Consider the following 16,691-nt stretch of genomic DNA (forward strand, 5'->3'; position numbering starts at 1 on the left):
GTAAATAATCACAACCTCCTCACCCTTTCCCCCGTGGTAAACTGTGGACAGCCCCTGTAAACAATCAACCTCCTCACCCTCACCCTTCCCCCGTGATAAACTATGGACAGCTCATGTATACAATCAATCTGTTCTGGATAAACTGTGGACATCCCCTGCAAACAATCAACCTGCCCACCCCGTGATAAACTGCGGACAGCCCCTGTAAACAATAACCGTGTTTGTACCTTGCATTTTTCTCCATCTTCTCGACACTCGACTTGAGCTGGGCGATCGTGCTGTCGTATTTCTTCAGGAAGTCCATCCCTGACAACGCCCCCTGGTGTTCACTGTGCTGACTGTCCGATGACTCAGTCTGTGCAGGGTTTGATGTTGACCTCTCGCGGTCCGAGGTCACTACAATGAGGTCGTGGGAGACGTCGTGTTCGTTATTCCTCGTCAGCGGGACGAGAAGATGTTCTCTCAGAAACAGACTGTCATTCGTCCACAGCTTGTTCTCTCAGAATTCGACAGACTGTCAGACGTAGACATTCTAATTAATATATAGACTGTCATTCGTCCACAGCTTGTTAACACGCTTTATCTCCTCCACCTAAAACAGACGTAGACATCTGTTACTAATTAATATATAGACTGTCATTCGTCCACAGCTTGTTAACACGCTTTATCTCCTCCACCTAAAACAGACGTAGACATCTGTTACTAATTAATATATAGACTGTCATTCGTCCACAGCTTGTTAACACGCTTTATCTCCTCCACCTAAAACAGACGTAGACATCTGTTACTAATTAATATATAGACTGTCATTCGTCCACAGCTTGTTAACACTTTATCTCCTCCACCTAAAACAGACGTAGACATCTGTTACTAATTAATATATAGACTGTCATTCGTCCACAGCTTGTTAACACGCTTTATCTCCTCCACCTAAAACAGACGTAGACATCTGTTACTAATTAATATATAGACTGTCATTCGTCCACAGCTTGTTAACACACTTTATCTCCTCCACCTAAAACAGACGTAGACATCTGTTACTAATTAATATATAGACTGTCATTCGTCCACAGCTTGTTAACACGCTTTATCTCCTCCACCTAAAACAGACGTAGACATCTGTTACTAATTAATATATAGACTGTCATTCGTCCACAGCTTGTTAACACACTTTATCTCCTCCACCTAAAACAGACGTAGACATCTGTTACTAATTAATATATAGACTGTCATTCGTCCACAGCTTGTTAACACACTTTATCTCCTCCACCTAAAACAGACGTAGACATCTGTTACTAATTAATATATAGACTGTCATTCGTCCACAGCTTGTTAACACACTTTATCTCCTCCACCTAAAACAGACGTAGACATCTGTTACTAATTAATATATAGACTGTCATTCGTCCACAGCTTGTTAACACGCTTTATCTCCTCCACCTAAAACAGACGTAGACATCTGTTACTAATTAATATATAGACTGTCATTCGTCCACAGCTTGTTAACACACTTTATCTCCTCCACCTAAAACAGACGTAGACATCTGTTACTAATTAATATATAGACTGTCATTCGTCCACAGCTTGTTAACACACTTTATCTCCTCCACCTAAAACAGACGTAGACATCTGTTACTAATTAATATATAGACTGTCATTCGTCCACAGCTTGTTAACACACTTTATCTCCTCCACCTAAAACAGACGTAGACATCTGTTACTAATTAATATATAGACTGTCATTCGTCCACAGCTTGTTAACACGCTTTATCTCCTCCACCTAAAACAGACGTAGACATCTGTTACTAATTAATATATAGACTGTCATTCGTCCACAGCTTGTTAACACACTTTATCTCCTCCACCTAAAACAGACGTAGACATCTGTTACTAATTAATATATAGACTGTCATTCGTCCACAGCTTGTTAACACACTTTATCTCCTCCACCTAAAACAGACGTAGACATCTGTTACTAATTAATATATAGACTGTCATTCGTCCACAGCTTGTTAACACACTTTATCTCCTCCACCTAAAACAGACGTAGACATCTGTTACTAATTAATATATAGACTGTCATTCGTCCACAGCTTGTTAACACACTTTATCTCCTCCACCTAAAACAGACGTAGACATCTGTTACTAATTAATATATAGACTGTCATTCGTCCACAGCTTGTTAACACACTTTATCTCCTCCACCTAAAACAGACGTAGACATCTGTTACTAATTAATATATAGACTGTCATTCGTCCACAGCTTGTTAACACACTTTATCTCCTCCACCTAAAACAGACGTAGACATCTGTTACTAATTAATATATAGACTGTCATTCGTCCACAGCTTGTTAACACACTTTATCTCCTCCACCTAAAACAGACGTAGACATCTGTTACTAATTAATATATAGACTGTCATTCGTCCACAGCTTGTTAACACACTTTATCTCCTCCACCTAAAACAGACGTAGACATCTGTTACTAATTAATATATAGACTGTCATTCGTCCACAGCTTGTTAACACACTTTATCTCCTCCACCTAAAACAGACGTAGACATCTGTTACTAATTAATATATAGACTGTCATTCGTCCACAGCTTGTTAACACGCTTTATCTCCTCCACCTAAAACAGACGTAGACATCTGTTACTAATTAATATATAGACTGTCATTCGTCCACAGCTTGTTAACACACTTTATCTCCTCCACCTAAAACAGACGTAGACATCTGTTACTAATTAATATATAGACTGTCATTCGTCCACAGCTTGTTAACACACTTTATCTCCTCCACCTAAAACAGACGTAGACATCTGTTACTAATTAATATATAGACTGTCATTCGTCCACAGCTTGTTAACACACTTTATCTCCTCCACCTAAAACAGACGTAGACATCTGTTACTAATTAATATATAGACTGTCATTCGTCCACAGCTTGTTAACACACTTTATCTCCTCCACCTAAAACAGACGTAGACATCTGTTACTAATTAATATATAGACTGTCATTCGTCCACAGCTTGTTAACACGCTTTATCTCCTCCACCTAAAACAGACGTAGACATCTGTTACTAATTAATATATAGACTGTCATTCGTCCACAGCTTGTTAACACACTTTATCTCCTCCACCTAAAACAGACGTAGACATCTGTTACTAATTAATATATAGACTGTCATTCGTCCACAGCTTGTTAACACACTTTATCTCCTCCACCTAAAACAGACGTAGACATCTGTTACTAATTAATATATAGACTGTCATTCGTCCACAGCTTGTTAACACACTTTATCTCCTCCACCTAAAACAGACGTAGACATCTGTTACTAATTAATATATAGACTGTCATTCGTCCACAGCTTGTTAACACGCTTTATCTCCTCCACCTAAAACAGACGTAGACATCTGTTACTAATTAATATATAGACTGTCATTCGTCCACAGCTTGTTAACACACTTTATCTCCTCCACCTAAAACAGACGTAGACATCTGTTACTAATTAATATATAGACTGTCATTCGTCCACAGCTTGTTAACACACTTTATCTCCTCCACCTAAAACAGACGTAGACATCTGTTACTAATTAATATATAGACTGTCATTCGTCCACAGCTTGTTAACACACTTTATCTCCTCCACCTAAAACAGACGTAGACATCTGTTACTAATTAATATATAGACTGTCATTCGTCCACAGCTTGTTAACACACTTTATCTCCTCCACCTAAAACAGACGTAGACATCTGTTACTAATTAATATATAGACTGTCATTCGTCCACAGCTTGTTAACACACTTTATCTCCTCCACCTAAAACAGACGTAGACATCTGTTACTAATTAATATATAGACTGTCATTCGTCCACAGCTTGTTAACACACTTTATCTCCTCCACCTAAAACAGACGTAGACATCTGTTACTAATTAATATATAGACTGTCATTCGTCCACAGCTTGTTAACACGCTTTATCTCCTCCACCTAAAACAGACGTAGACATCTGTTACTAATTAATATATAGACTGTCATTCGTCCACAGCTTGTTAACACACTTTATCTCCTCCACCTAAAACAGACGTAGACATCTGTTACTAATTAATATATAGACTGTCATTCGTCCACAGCTTGTTAACACACTTTATCTCCTCCACCTAAAACAGACGTAGACATCTGTTACTAATTAATATATAGACTGTCATTCGTCCACAGCTTGTTAACACACTTTATCTCCTCCACCTAAAACAGACGTAGACATCTGTTACTAATTAATATATAGACTGTCATTCGTCCACAGCTTGTTAACACACTTTATCTCCTCCACCTAAAACAGACGTAGACATCTGTTACTAATTAATATATAGACTGTCATTCGTCCACAGCTTGTTAACACGCTTTATCTCCTCCACCTAAAACAGACGTAGACATCTGTTACTAATTAATATATAGACTGTCATTCGTCCACAGCTTGTTAACACACTTTATCTCCTCCACCTAAAACAGACGTAGACATCTGTTACTAATTAATATATAGACTGTCATTCGTCCACAGCTTGTTAACACACTTTATCTCCTCCACCTAAAACAGACGTAGACATCTGTTACTAATTAATATATAGACTGTCATTCGTCCACAGCTTGTTAACACACTTTATCTCCTCCACCTAAAACAGACGTAGACATCTGTTACTAATTAATATATAGACTGTCATTCGTCCACAGCTTGTTAACACACTTTATCTCCTCCACCTAAAACAGACGTAGACATCTGTTACTAATTAATATATAGACTGTCATTCGTCCACAGCTTGTTAACACACTTTATCTCCTCCACCTAAAACAGACGTAGACATCTGTTACTAATTAATATATAGACTGTCATTCGTCCACAGCTTGTTAACACACTTTATCTCCTCCACCTAAAACAGACGTAGACATCTGTTACTAATTAATATATAGACTGTCATTCGTCCACAGCTTGTTAACACACTTTATCTCCTCCACCTAAAACAGACGTAGACATCTGTTACTAATTAATATATAGACTGTCATTCGTCCACAGCTTGTTAACACACTTTATCTCCTCCACCTAAAACAGACGTAGACATCTGTTACTAATTAATATATAGACTGTCATTCGTCCACAGCTTGTTAACACACTTTATCTCCTCCACCTAAAACAGACGTAGACATCTGTTACTAATTAATATATAGACTGTCATTCGTCCACAGCTTGTTAACACACTTTATCTCCTCCACCTAAAACAGACGTAGACATCTGTTACTAATTAATATATAGACTGTCATTCGTCCACAGCTTGTTAACACACTTTATCTCCTCCACCTAAAACAGACGTAGACATCTGTTACTAATTAATATATAGACTGTCATTCGTCCACAGCTTGTTAACACACTTTATCTCCTCCACCTAAAACAGACGTAGACATCTGTTACTAATTAATATATAGACTGTCATTCGTCCACAGCTTGTTAACACACTTTATCTCCTCCACCTAAAACAGACGTAGACATCTGTTACTAATTAATATATAGACTGTCATTCGTCCACAGCTTGTTAACACACTTTATCTCCTCCACCTAAAACAGACGTAGACATCTGTTACTAATTAATATATAGACTGTCATTCGTCCACAGCTTGTTAACACGCTTTATCTCCTCCACCTAAAACAGACGTAGACATCTGTTACTAATTAATATATAGACTGTCATTCGTCCACAGCTTGTTAACACACTTTATCTCCTCCACCTAAAACAGACGTAGACATCTGTTACTAATTAATATATAGACTGTCATTCGTCCACAGCTTGTTAACACGCTTTATCTCCTCCACCTAAAACAGACGTAGACATCTGTTACTAATTAATATATAGACTGTCATTCGTCCACAGCTTGTTAACACACTTTATCTCCTCCACCTAAAACAGACGTAGACATCTGTTACTAATTAATATATAGACTGTCATTCGTCCACAACTTGTTAACACACTTTATCTCCTCCACCTAAAACAGACGTAGACATCTGTTACTAATTAATATATAGACTGTCATTCGTCCACAGCTTGTTAACACACTTTATCTCCTCCACCTAAAACAGACGTAGACATCTGTTACTAATTAATATATAGACTGTCATTCGTCCACAGCTTGTTAACACACTTTATCTCCTCCACCTAAAACAGACGTAGACATCTGTTACTAATTAATATATAGACTGTCATTCGTCCACAGCTTGTTAACACACTTTATCTCCTCCACCTAAAACAGACGTAGACATCTGTTACTAATTAATATATAGACTGTCATTCGTCCACAGCTTGTTAACACACTTTATCTCCTCCACCTAAAACAGACGTAGACATCTGTTACTAATTAATATATAGACTGTCATTCGTCCACAGCTTGTTAACACACTTTATCTCCTCCACCTAAAACAGACGTAGACATCTGTTACTAATTAATATATAGACTGTCATTCGTCCACAGCTTGTTAACACGCTTTATCTCCTCCACCTAAAACAGACGTAGACATCTGTTACTAATTAATATATAGACTGTCATTCGTCCACAGCTTGTTAACACGCTTTATCTCCTCCACCTAAAACAGACGTAGACATCTGTTACTAATTAATATATAGACTGTCATTCGTCCACAGCTTGTTAACACACTTTATCTCCTCCACCTAAAACAGACGTAGACATCTGTTACTAATTAATATATAGACTGTCATTCGTCCACAGCTTGTTAACACACTTTATCTCCTCCACCTAAAACAGACGTAGACATCTGTTACTAATTAATATATAGACTGTCATTCGTCCACAGCTTGTTAACACACTTTATCTCCTCCACCTAAAACAGACGTAGACATCTGTTACTAATTAATATATAGACTGTCATTCGTCCACAACTTGTTAACACACTTTATCTCCTCCACCTAAACAGACGTAGACATCTGTTACTAATTAATATATAGACTGTCATTCGTCCACAGCTTGTTAACACACTTTATCTCCTCCACCTAAAACAGACGTAGACATCTGTTACTAATTAATATATAGACTGTCATTCGTCCACAGCTTGTTAACACACTTTATCTCCTCCACCTAAAACAGACGTAGACATCTGTTACTAATTAATATATAGACTGTCATTCGTCCACAGCTTGTTAACACACTTTATCTCCTCCACCTAAAACAGACGTAGACATCTGTTACTAATTAATATATAGACTGTCATTCGTCCACAGCTTGTTAACACACTTTATCTCCTCCACCTAAAACAGACGTAGACATCTGTTACTAATTAATATATAGACTGTCATTCGTCCACAGCTTGTTAACACACTTTATCTCCTCCACCTAAAACAGACGTAGACATCTGTTACTAATTAATATGCCAATAGACTGATTAAAATTAGCTCTACTGGTCTACCAGTAGATCTAACTGCACTGCATGGACTCCCCAAGTCCAGGTGACATTTCATCTATAAATAACAATTTAAATATCAACCAATTACACTTTGCCTTTTACAGCGTTATTCGGGAGCATACAAATTCTAAAAATATCGGGTGAACTTGTTGGGTCTATTTGAACATTGAAAAAACGGGGAAAAGTGCAGTAATAAACTCTGGATTGTATACTACTACTAGCATAAACAGATTTATGGCTATACCATCATGGGTTTTTTTTTCATCTTGAAACAAATTTTATATTGAAATTAGTTTCCGGCATACTTCGTAATTCACCCGAATCATTTCATATACCCTCGCATAATCCCAAATGTTTTCAAATTCTTTGCAAATCACTGGCGTGATTTTGCAAGTCAGGTTTTGATTGGTCATATGAAAGGTCAACTGGACATGAGCTCCAACGGACTGCTGTTAAATACACATGTAATAGTGGAGCTAATTTTAATTAGATTGGTAACATGCTTACCTATATACTGTTACGTTTCAAAAGTTGGTAAAACAGTCGACAACAACAGAAATAAGCATAATTTTTCATTTTACATCGAGAAATCTACTTGCCCAGCAATATTTTCACTTGTCCAGACTTTAATGTTTTGTTTTATTCAAGTACAAGCAGGCTTCATACACTTCAAACAGTTTAATTTTCCAGGACTTTCAAGCACTATTTTGGTTAATTTTCCAGGACTTTTAATCACTAATTTTTATTTAGTCTCTTTGTACTGCATTATTGATTACTTCATAGACAATGCAAGTGAAGCTGTATAAATTGGCTGTTCTAGCATTTTTCTTTACCCCTGTATTAAAAATTATATTTAATCTGTATCATTTAATGCTATTTTAAAAAGTGTTATTTGGGTTGGAATGGGTTTAAAACTGAATAATATGGTTTTTAATATGAATTTAAATTTTATTCACTATGAAGTTACATGCCAATTCATAGTTTTCTTTTGACGCAAAAGACTATATACATGGTTATTATTATACATGGTTGTTATTCAACATAGAAAATTCTAGTTTTGATTTTCACTGTGCAATTAAATTGGAGGGCTATTCAAATTTGAGAAGGGTCAGTAAGATTTTACTTCAACCAACCCATGCTGGCGACCATGGTTTTCATGTTAATTTTCAACCCTGGTAACAATATATAAGACTATGAAAATGAGTCTTGGTTGTTATTTTTTTCTGTGTTTTTTTTTATATGACGGTACTCTTTAAAACTCTGAATTCTTAAGTTATAGTGAATACTAATAATTAGCATAACAGCAGTGTTCGAGATTAACGGTATCCTGATATCCCAGGGATACTAGAATTTAATTTTGGATACTAGACTTCAAAAACCCTGTATCCCACCGGGATACCATATAAATTATAATGTTGTTGAGTTTTTCAAACCTGCATTTTTATTTTTTGCTAAAACAATTAAAGTCGCCATGTACTGGTGAAGTCAAGTAACAGTATTTTCTAGCTTGTACCTGGTCTAATGCTATGCCGTAACAATATCTCCCTCAACTCGTACCCAGTCTAATGCTATGCCGTAACAATATCTCCTCAACTCATACCCAGTCTAATGCTATGCCGTAACAATATCTCCTCAACTCGTACCCAGTCTAATGCTATGCCGTAACAATATCTCCCTCAACTCGTACCCAGTCTAATGCTATGCCGTAACAATATCTCCCTCAACTCGTACCCAGTCTAATGCTATGCCGTAACAATATCTCCCTCAACTCGTACCCAGTCTAATGCTATCAACTCGTAAGTCTAATGCTATGCCGTAACAATATCTCCCTCAACTCGTACCCAGTCTAATGCTATGCCGTAACAATATCTCCTCAACTCGTACCCAGTCTAATGCTATGCCGTAACAATATCTCCTCAACTCGTACCCAGTCTAATGCTATGCCGTAACAATATCTCCCTCAACTCGTACCCAGTCTAATGCTATGCCGTAACAATATCTCCCTCAACTCGTACCCAGTCTAATGCTATGCCGTAACAATATCTCCCTCAACTCGTACCCAGTCTAATGCTATGCCGTAACAATATCTCCCTCAACTCGTACCCAGTCTAATGCTATGCCGTAACAATATCTCCCTCAACTCGTACCCAGTCTAATGCTATGCCGTAACAATATCTCCCTCAACTCGTACCCAGTCTATGCTATATGCCGTAACAATATCTCCTCAACTCGTACCCAGTCTAATGCTATGCCGTAACAATATCTCCCTCAACTCGTACCCAGTCTAATGCTATGCCGTAACAATATCTCCCCAACTCGTACCCAGTCTAATGCTATGCCGTAACAATATCTCCCCAACTCGTACCCAGTCTAATGCTATGCCGTAACAATATCTCCCCAACTCGTACCCAGTCTAATGCTATGCCGTAACAATATCTCCCCAACTCGTACCCAGTCTAATGCTATGCCGTAACAATATCTCCCCAACTCGTACCCAGTCTAATGCTATGCCGTAACAATATCTCCCCAACTCGTACCCAGTCTAATGCTATGCCGTAACAATATCTCCCCAACTCGTACCCAGTCTAATGCTATGCCGTAACAATATCTCCCCAACTCGTACCCAGTCTAATGCTATGCCGTAACAATATCTCCCCAACTCGTACCCAGTCTAATGCTATGCCGTAACAATATCTCCCCACTCGTACCCAGTCTAATGCTATGCCGTAACAATATCTCCCCAACTCGTACCCAGTCTAATGCTATGCCGTAACAATATCTCCCCAACTCGTACCCAGTCTAATGCTATGCCGTAACAATATCTCCCCAACTCGTACCCAGTCTAATGCTATGCCGTAACAATATCTCCCCAACTCGTACCCAGTCTAATGCTATGCCGTAACAATATCTCCTCAACTCGTACCCAGTCTAATGCTATGCCGTAACAATATCTCCCTCAACTCGTACCCAGTCTAATGCTATGCCGTAACAATATCTCCCTCAACTCGTACCCAGTCTAATGCTATGCCGTAACAATATCTCCTCAACTCGTACCCAGTCTAATGCTATGCCGTAACAATATCTCCCTCAACTCGTACCCAGTCTAATGCTATGCCGTAACAATATCTCCCTCAACTCGTACCCAGTCTAATGCTATGCCGTAACAATATCTCCCTCAACTCGTACCCAGTCTAATGCTATGCCGTAACAATATCTCCTCAACTCGTACCCAGTCTAATGCTATGCCGTAACAATATCTCCCTCAACTCGTACCCAGTCTAATGCTATGCCGTAACAATATCTCCCCAACTCGTACCCAGTCTAATGCTATGCCGTAACAATATCTCCCCAACTCGTACCCAGTCTAATGCTATGCCGTAACAATATCTCCCCAACTCGTACCCAGTCTAATGCTATGCCGTAACAATATCTCCCTCAACTCGTACCCAGTCTAATGCTATGCCGTAACAATATCTCCTCAACTCGTACCCAGTCTAATGCTATGCCGTAACAATATCTCCCCCAACTCGTACCCAGTCTAATGCTATGCCGTAACAATATCTCCCCAACTCGTACCCAGTCTAATGCTATGCCGTAACAATATCTCCCCAACTCGTACCCAGTCTAATGCTATGCCGTAACAATATCTCCCCAACTCGTACCCAGTCTAATGCTATGCCGTAACAATATCTCCCCAACTCGTACCCAGTCTAATGCTATGCCGTAACAATATCTCCCCAACTCGTACCCAGTCTAATGCTATGCCGTAACAAACAACTCGTACCCAGTCTAATGCTATGCCCAATATCTCCCCAACTCGTACCCAGTCTAATGCTATGCCGTAACAATATCTCCCCAACTCGTACCCAGTCTAATGCTATGCCGTAACAATATCTCCCCAACTCGTACCCAGTCTAATGCTATGCCGTAACAATATCTCCCCAACTCGTACCCAGTCTAATGCTATGCCGTAACAATATCTCCCCAACTCGTACCCAGTCTAATGCTATGCCGTAACAATATCTCCCCAACTCGTACCCAGTCTAATGCTATGCCGTAACAATATCTCCCCAACTCGTACCCAGTCTAATGCTATGCCGTAACAATATCTCCCCAACTCGTACCCAGTCTAATGCTATGCCGTAACAATATCTCCTCAACTCGTACCCAGTCTAATGCTATGCCGTAACAATATCTCCTCAACTCGTACCCAGTCTAATGCTATGCCGTAACAATATCTCCCTCAACTCGTACCCAGTCTAATGCTATGCCGTAACAATATCTCCCTCAACTCGTACCCAGTCTAATGCTATGCCGTAACAATATCTCCCCCCAACTCGTACCCAGTCTAATGCTATGCCGTAACAATATCTCCCTCAACTCGTACCCAGTCTAATGCTATGCCGTAACAATATCTCCTCAACTCGTACCCAGTCTAATGCTATGCCGTAACAATATCTCCTCAACTCGTACCCAGTCTAATGCTATGCCGTAACAATATCTCCTCAACTCGTACCCAGTCTAATGCTATGCCGTAACAATATCTCCTCAACTCGTACCCAGTCTAATGCTATGCCGTAACAATATCTCCTCAACTCGTACCCAGTCTAATGCTATGCCGTAACAATATCTCCTCAACTCGTACCCAGTCTAATGCTATGCCGTAACAATATCTCCTCAACTCGTACCCAGTCTAATGCTATGCCGTAACAATATCTCCTCAACTCGTACCCAGTCTAATGCTATGCCGTAACAATATCCCCCCAACTCGTACCCAGTCTAATGCTATGCCGTAACAATATCCCCCCAACTCGTACCCAGTCTAATGCTATGCCGTAACAATATCCCCCCAACTCGTACCCAGTCTAATGCTATGCCGTAACAATATCTCCTCAACTCGTACCCAGTCTAATGCTACACTGGAGCAATAGCTGCGTAGCAATAGACTGGGAACCGCTAAGTTGCTATTGTTTTGTTTGAAGTTTCTTCCCTTCAAATTTTATTTGATATATTGATTCCACATCTGCAGAAAATTGATACAGGTAGGTTTATCATTAGTAATGTCTGAAACACATAGATTACTGCTAAATATTAATTTATGTCAGTATTATTATTAATCAAAAATAGATGCAGCAAATATTTTTGCCGATTCCATTTGAATGCAAATTTCATGAATTGCGGTGTAGCATTAGGCAGAAAAATGTACTTTCATGACGGAATATTGGAAGAATAGACCGTTTCGAAATTTACTATTTGCGGAATAGCGGAATTGTGTAAAATTCAACCCCTGTTTATGAATTTCATTTAAGTTGGATACTAAATTCTCAGGTGGGATACCAGATTTTGAAATGTTAGTATCCAACTGGGATATTAATATACTGCCCAAAATGTTTAATCTTGAACACTGTTTAAAAGTGACCGGCCTCAGTGGCGTCGTGGCAGGCCATCGGTCTACAGGCTGGTAGGTACTGGGTTCGGATCTCAGTCGAGGCATGGGATTTTTAATCCAGATACCGACTCCAAACCCTGAGTGAGTGCTCCGCAAGGCTCAATGGGTAGGTGTAAACCACTTGCACCGACCAGTGATCCATAACTGGTTCAACAAAGGCCATATTTTGTGCTATCCTGCCTGTGGGAAGTGCAAATAAAAGATCCCTTGCTGCTAATCGGAAGAGTAGGCCATGTAGTGGCGACAGCGGGTTTCCTCTCAAAATCTGTGTGGTCCTTGACCATATGTCTGATGCCATATAACCGTAAATAAAATGTGTTGAGTGCGTTGTTAAATAAAACATTTCTTTCTTTCTTCTGTTTAAAAGTGTGGGAAATACAGATAACAATCGAAAGATGTATGAGTACGGTGTTTAGAATGTAGCCATGAGTGTCTGCTGAAACTGGCTGCTTGGTCTTGGTCTTCATGAGCTCGAAATAGATCACAATACACGATTAGGGTGGGAAAACGTGACGGTAGTCATTATTTTGACTGCAATTCCGTTCTGAGCAAAATTCCTAGGAACCATTCACTGATTCAGATCTGCTATAGGCTTAATGCATCGCGCAGATTAACCTCGCAATATGCTTGCACTCAAGGTTAATCTTGATGAACTACCCTGCACTAGGTCAATTAAAGTGTAGCAGCAATTGATTTAAGGCACTTCAACTTCAATGATGTCAAAGCGCAGTAAAGTGTAGTGGCCCACTGCTCTATATGTCTCTGGGAAAACCTCTCTGTATGATATAGATCTACTGGTTAAACGTCTCTGTGCATAGGTCTCACTACACAGATCACTTCCGGGTGAGAGTCCATTATCACGGTCCACTATAGTTCCTAACTGTGACATATGTTATGGTTCACATATTCACTTCTAGGAAATGGTGAAGAATTAAAACAATATGTATGTTTAATGGTAAGCCTTCTGGTTGTATTTTGCCCATGTTATTTTGTAATACTGTGCATCGACCTTTTGGGACATGGGTATATAGCGCAAGTGATAAATGCTTATATAATGTATGTTCACAATGGTGTATGTTGTTAGTGCCAATGAGAAACTGTTCTATTGGCAATCTTCTTTGAAGTTTGGCAATTTAACATGGGTTTCAATGGCAGATGACATCTGTCAGATCTGACAGATCTGCGTAATGAGACCATAGCTCGGGTTACATCTGGTTTAATCATTTAATGTCGTATTACTTACAGTGACATTGTATTTGAGCGCTATGCCCATCAATGTGTCGGTGGATGAGACCATGTGTTTTATAAACTTCGTCCCGTCGCTCGGGTTCGGTGATTTCCGTGTGGCCGTGTTACTCGTGGCTGCCGTGCCGTAGCCGTAACGCGCCTGGCTGCGGACATATTGCCCCAGCCCCTGGCGCTCCTCCATCCCCCCTTCACTCATCATCCACCCGATCGGCTGTCACAATGAATCGTGAACACCTGGCGTAAACTTCCAATCAAATATCACAGCAATCATCATCACAAATCAGCGATTAAATTTAAAACATACAATAAATGTAAGACTTCCTTTTTCAACACTTGTGCCAAATGCTTCCGTTTCCGGGAGCAGGGTTTGTTGGTTGTTGTTAACTCCCGCTACTGTGGTGCGTCGTTTGTAATCTGATACCAGTTGGTGCAGATGGCGGATCGACTTATCCTTGCACGAGTAGTCTGCCGTCCGAGAGCCAGCAAGGACAAGAAAATAATTCAATGTTCTGTCGGGTTTCTTCCCGTAGTGTGTATACTGTACCAGAGCGAAGCTACAGCAAAAATCATCTCCTACCTCAGCCCGTAGTCCAATATAATTAAAATTAGCTCCACTATTACATGTGGCAGACCCAGTAGAGCTAATTTTAACCAGATTGTCCGTAGTCTTGTATTCTTTCTTTCTTTATCTGGGGCTGGAGGTAGCTCAGTGGTGAAACGCTCGCCTGATGCGCTGTCGGTCTAGGATCAATCCTCGTCAATGGACCAATTGGGCCATGTCTCGTCCCAATTAGTGCACCATGACTAGTTTTTAAAAATGCCGTGGTATGTGCTATCCTGTCTATGGGATGAATCCGATGTGGGATACCCGTCGGTGGGCCCATTGCGTTATTTTTCGCTCCAGCCAGTGCACCACGACTGGTATATCAAAGGCCGTGGTATGTGCTATCCTGTCTATTGGATGGTGCATATAAAAGATATCGTTGTTAATCGAAAATAGTAGCCCAAGAAGTGGTGACAGCGGGTTTCCTCGCTATCTGTAGTCCTTATATATAATCATGTCTGACGCCATATAACCGTAAATAAAATGTGTTAAGTGCGTCGTTAAATAAAACATTTCCTTCCTTCCGATGTGGCATATAAAAACGCCGATCCTTGACCTTTAGCCTGAGTACTCTTAGAGGATTAGACAGTTATTTTGACAGATATTCAGTCTACTGACCGGCCTCGGTGGCGTCATGGTTAGGCCATCGGTCTACAGCCTGGTAGGTACTGGGTTCGGATCCCAGTCTAGGCATGGGATTTTTAATCCAGACACCGACTCCAAACCCTGAGTGAGTGCTCCGCAAGGCTCAGTGAGTAGGTGTAAACCACTTACACCGGCCAGTGATCCATAACTGGTTCAACAAAGGCCATGGTTTGTGTTATCCTGCCTGTGGGAAGTGCAAATAAAAGATCTCTTGCTGCTAATCGGAAAGAGTAGCCCATGTAGTGGCGACAGCGGGTTTCCTCTCAAAATCTGTGTGGTACGTAACCATATGTCTGACGCCATATAACCATAAATAAAATGTGTTGAATGCGTCGTTAAATAAAACATTTTTTTCAGTCTACTGAATAGGCCCCTATTTGTCCAAATGTCCGCCTGCCCTCTACAGTCAGAGTAGGCCTACTCGGGCAAGTTGACCTATTACTGGTAAATGTAGTGGGTTTCCTTTAAAAGACTATGTATCAAAATTACCAAACGTTTAACGTCCAATAGCCGATAATTGATAAATCAATGTGCTCTAATGGTGTAGTTACAGAGAATAAACTTTTTTCTTTATTTTTGTTTTCGCCTGTAGTATAGCTAGTATTGGGCAATAAGGTCGGACTATATAGGCCTAAACGGTAAATAAAATAAATAAATAACGCCTTCTGTAGGTGAGGCTACTAAAGTCCTATTCAAAATAATACCCCCTCCCCCATGTCTTTGCTTATAACAAAAGGTGTTACCTACGCCATTATATTTTTTATTATAAGGAAACAAATCTTCGCATTCGGGCAAAAAAACGTCGGTGGGCCCCATTGGGCTATTTCTCGTTCCAGCCAGTGCACCACGACTGTTATATCAAAGGCCGTGGTATGTGCTATCCTGTCTGTGGGATGGTGCATATAAAATATCCCTTGCTGCTAATCGAAAATAGTAGCCCATGAAGTGACAACAGCGGACTTCCTCTCTCAATATATATGTGGTCCTTAACCATATGTCTGAAGACATATAACCGTAAATAAAATGTGTTGAGTGCGTCGTTAAATAAAACATTTCTGTTCTTCCGTCGGGCAAAAACGATGGAGACGTTTGAACAAAATAAGGAAATGTTATATGGCGTCGGACATATGGTTAAGGATATTGAGAGAGAAAAACCGCTGTCGCCACTTTACGGGCTACTCTTTTCAATTAGCAGCACGGGATCTTTTATATGCACCATCCCATAGACAGGACAACATATACCACGGCCTTTGATGTATCAGTCGTGGTGCACTGGCTGGAGGCGA

General features: G+C 39.9%; 1 protein-coding gene across 2 annotated transcripts in view; it reads right to left on the bottom strand.

Moving 5' to 3' along the window:
• LOC121373589 (lysM and putative peptidoglycan-binding domain-containing protein 1-like) overlaps nucleotides 1–14,494 on the bottom strand; it is a 28,865-nt gene extending 14,371 nt beyond the window's left edge. For both annotated transcript variants that reach the window (XM_041500278.1, XM_041500279.1), the window contains exons 1-3: nucleotides 14,152–14,494; nucleotides 6,605–6,625; nucleotides 228–496 (exon numbers count right to left, since the gene is read on the bottom strand). In XM_041500278.1, the coding sequence (XP_041356212.1) occupies nucleotides 228–496; nucleotides 6,605–6,625; nucleotides 14,152–14,355 (494 nt within the window). In that variant the 5' untranslated portion in view covers nucleotides 14,356–14,494. The remainder of the gene's footprint in view (nucleotides 1–227; nucleotides 497–6,604; nucleotides 6,626–14,151) is intronic.
• Nucleotides 14,495–16,691: the final 2,197 nt, after the last annotated feature.

This window comes from Gigantopelta aegis, chromosome 5 (genome assembly GCF_016097555.1).
Source record: "Gigantopelta aegis isolate Gae_Host chromosome 5, Gae_host_genome, whole genome shotgun sequence".
Classification (NCBI taxonomy): domain Eukaryota; kingdom Metazoa; phylum Mollusca; class Gastropoda; order Neomphalida; family Peltospiridae; genus Gigantopelta; species Gigantopelta aegis.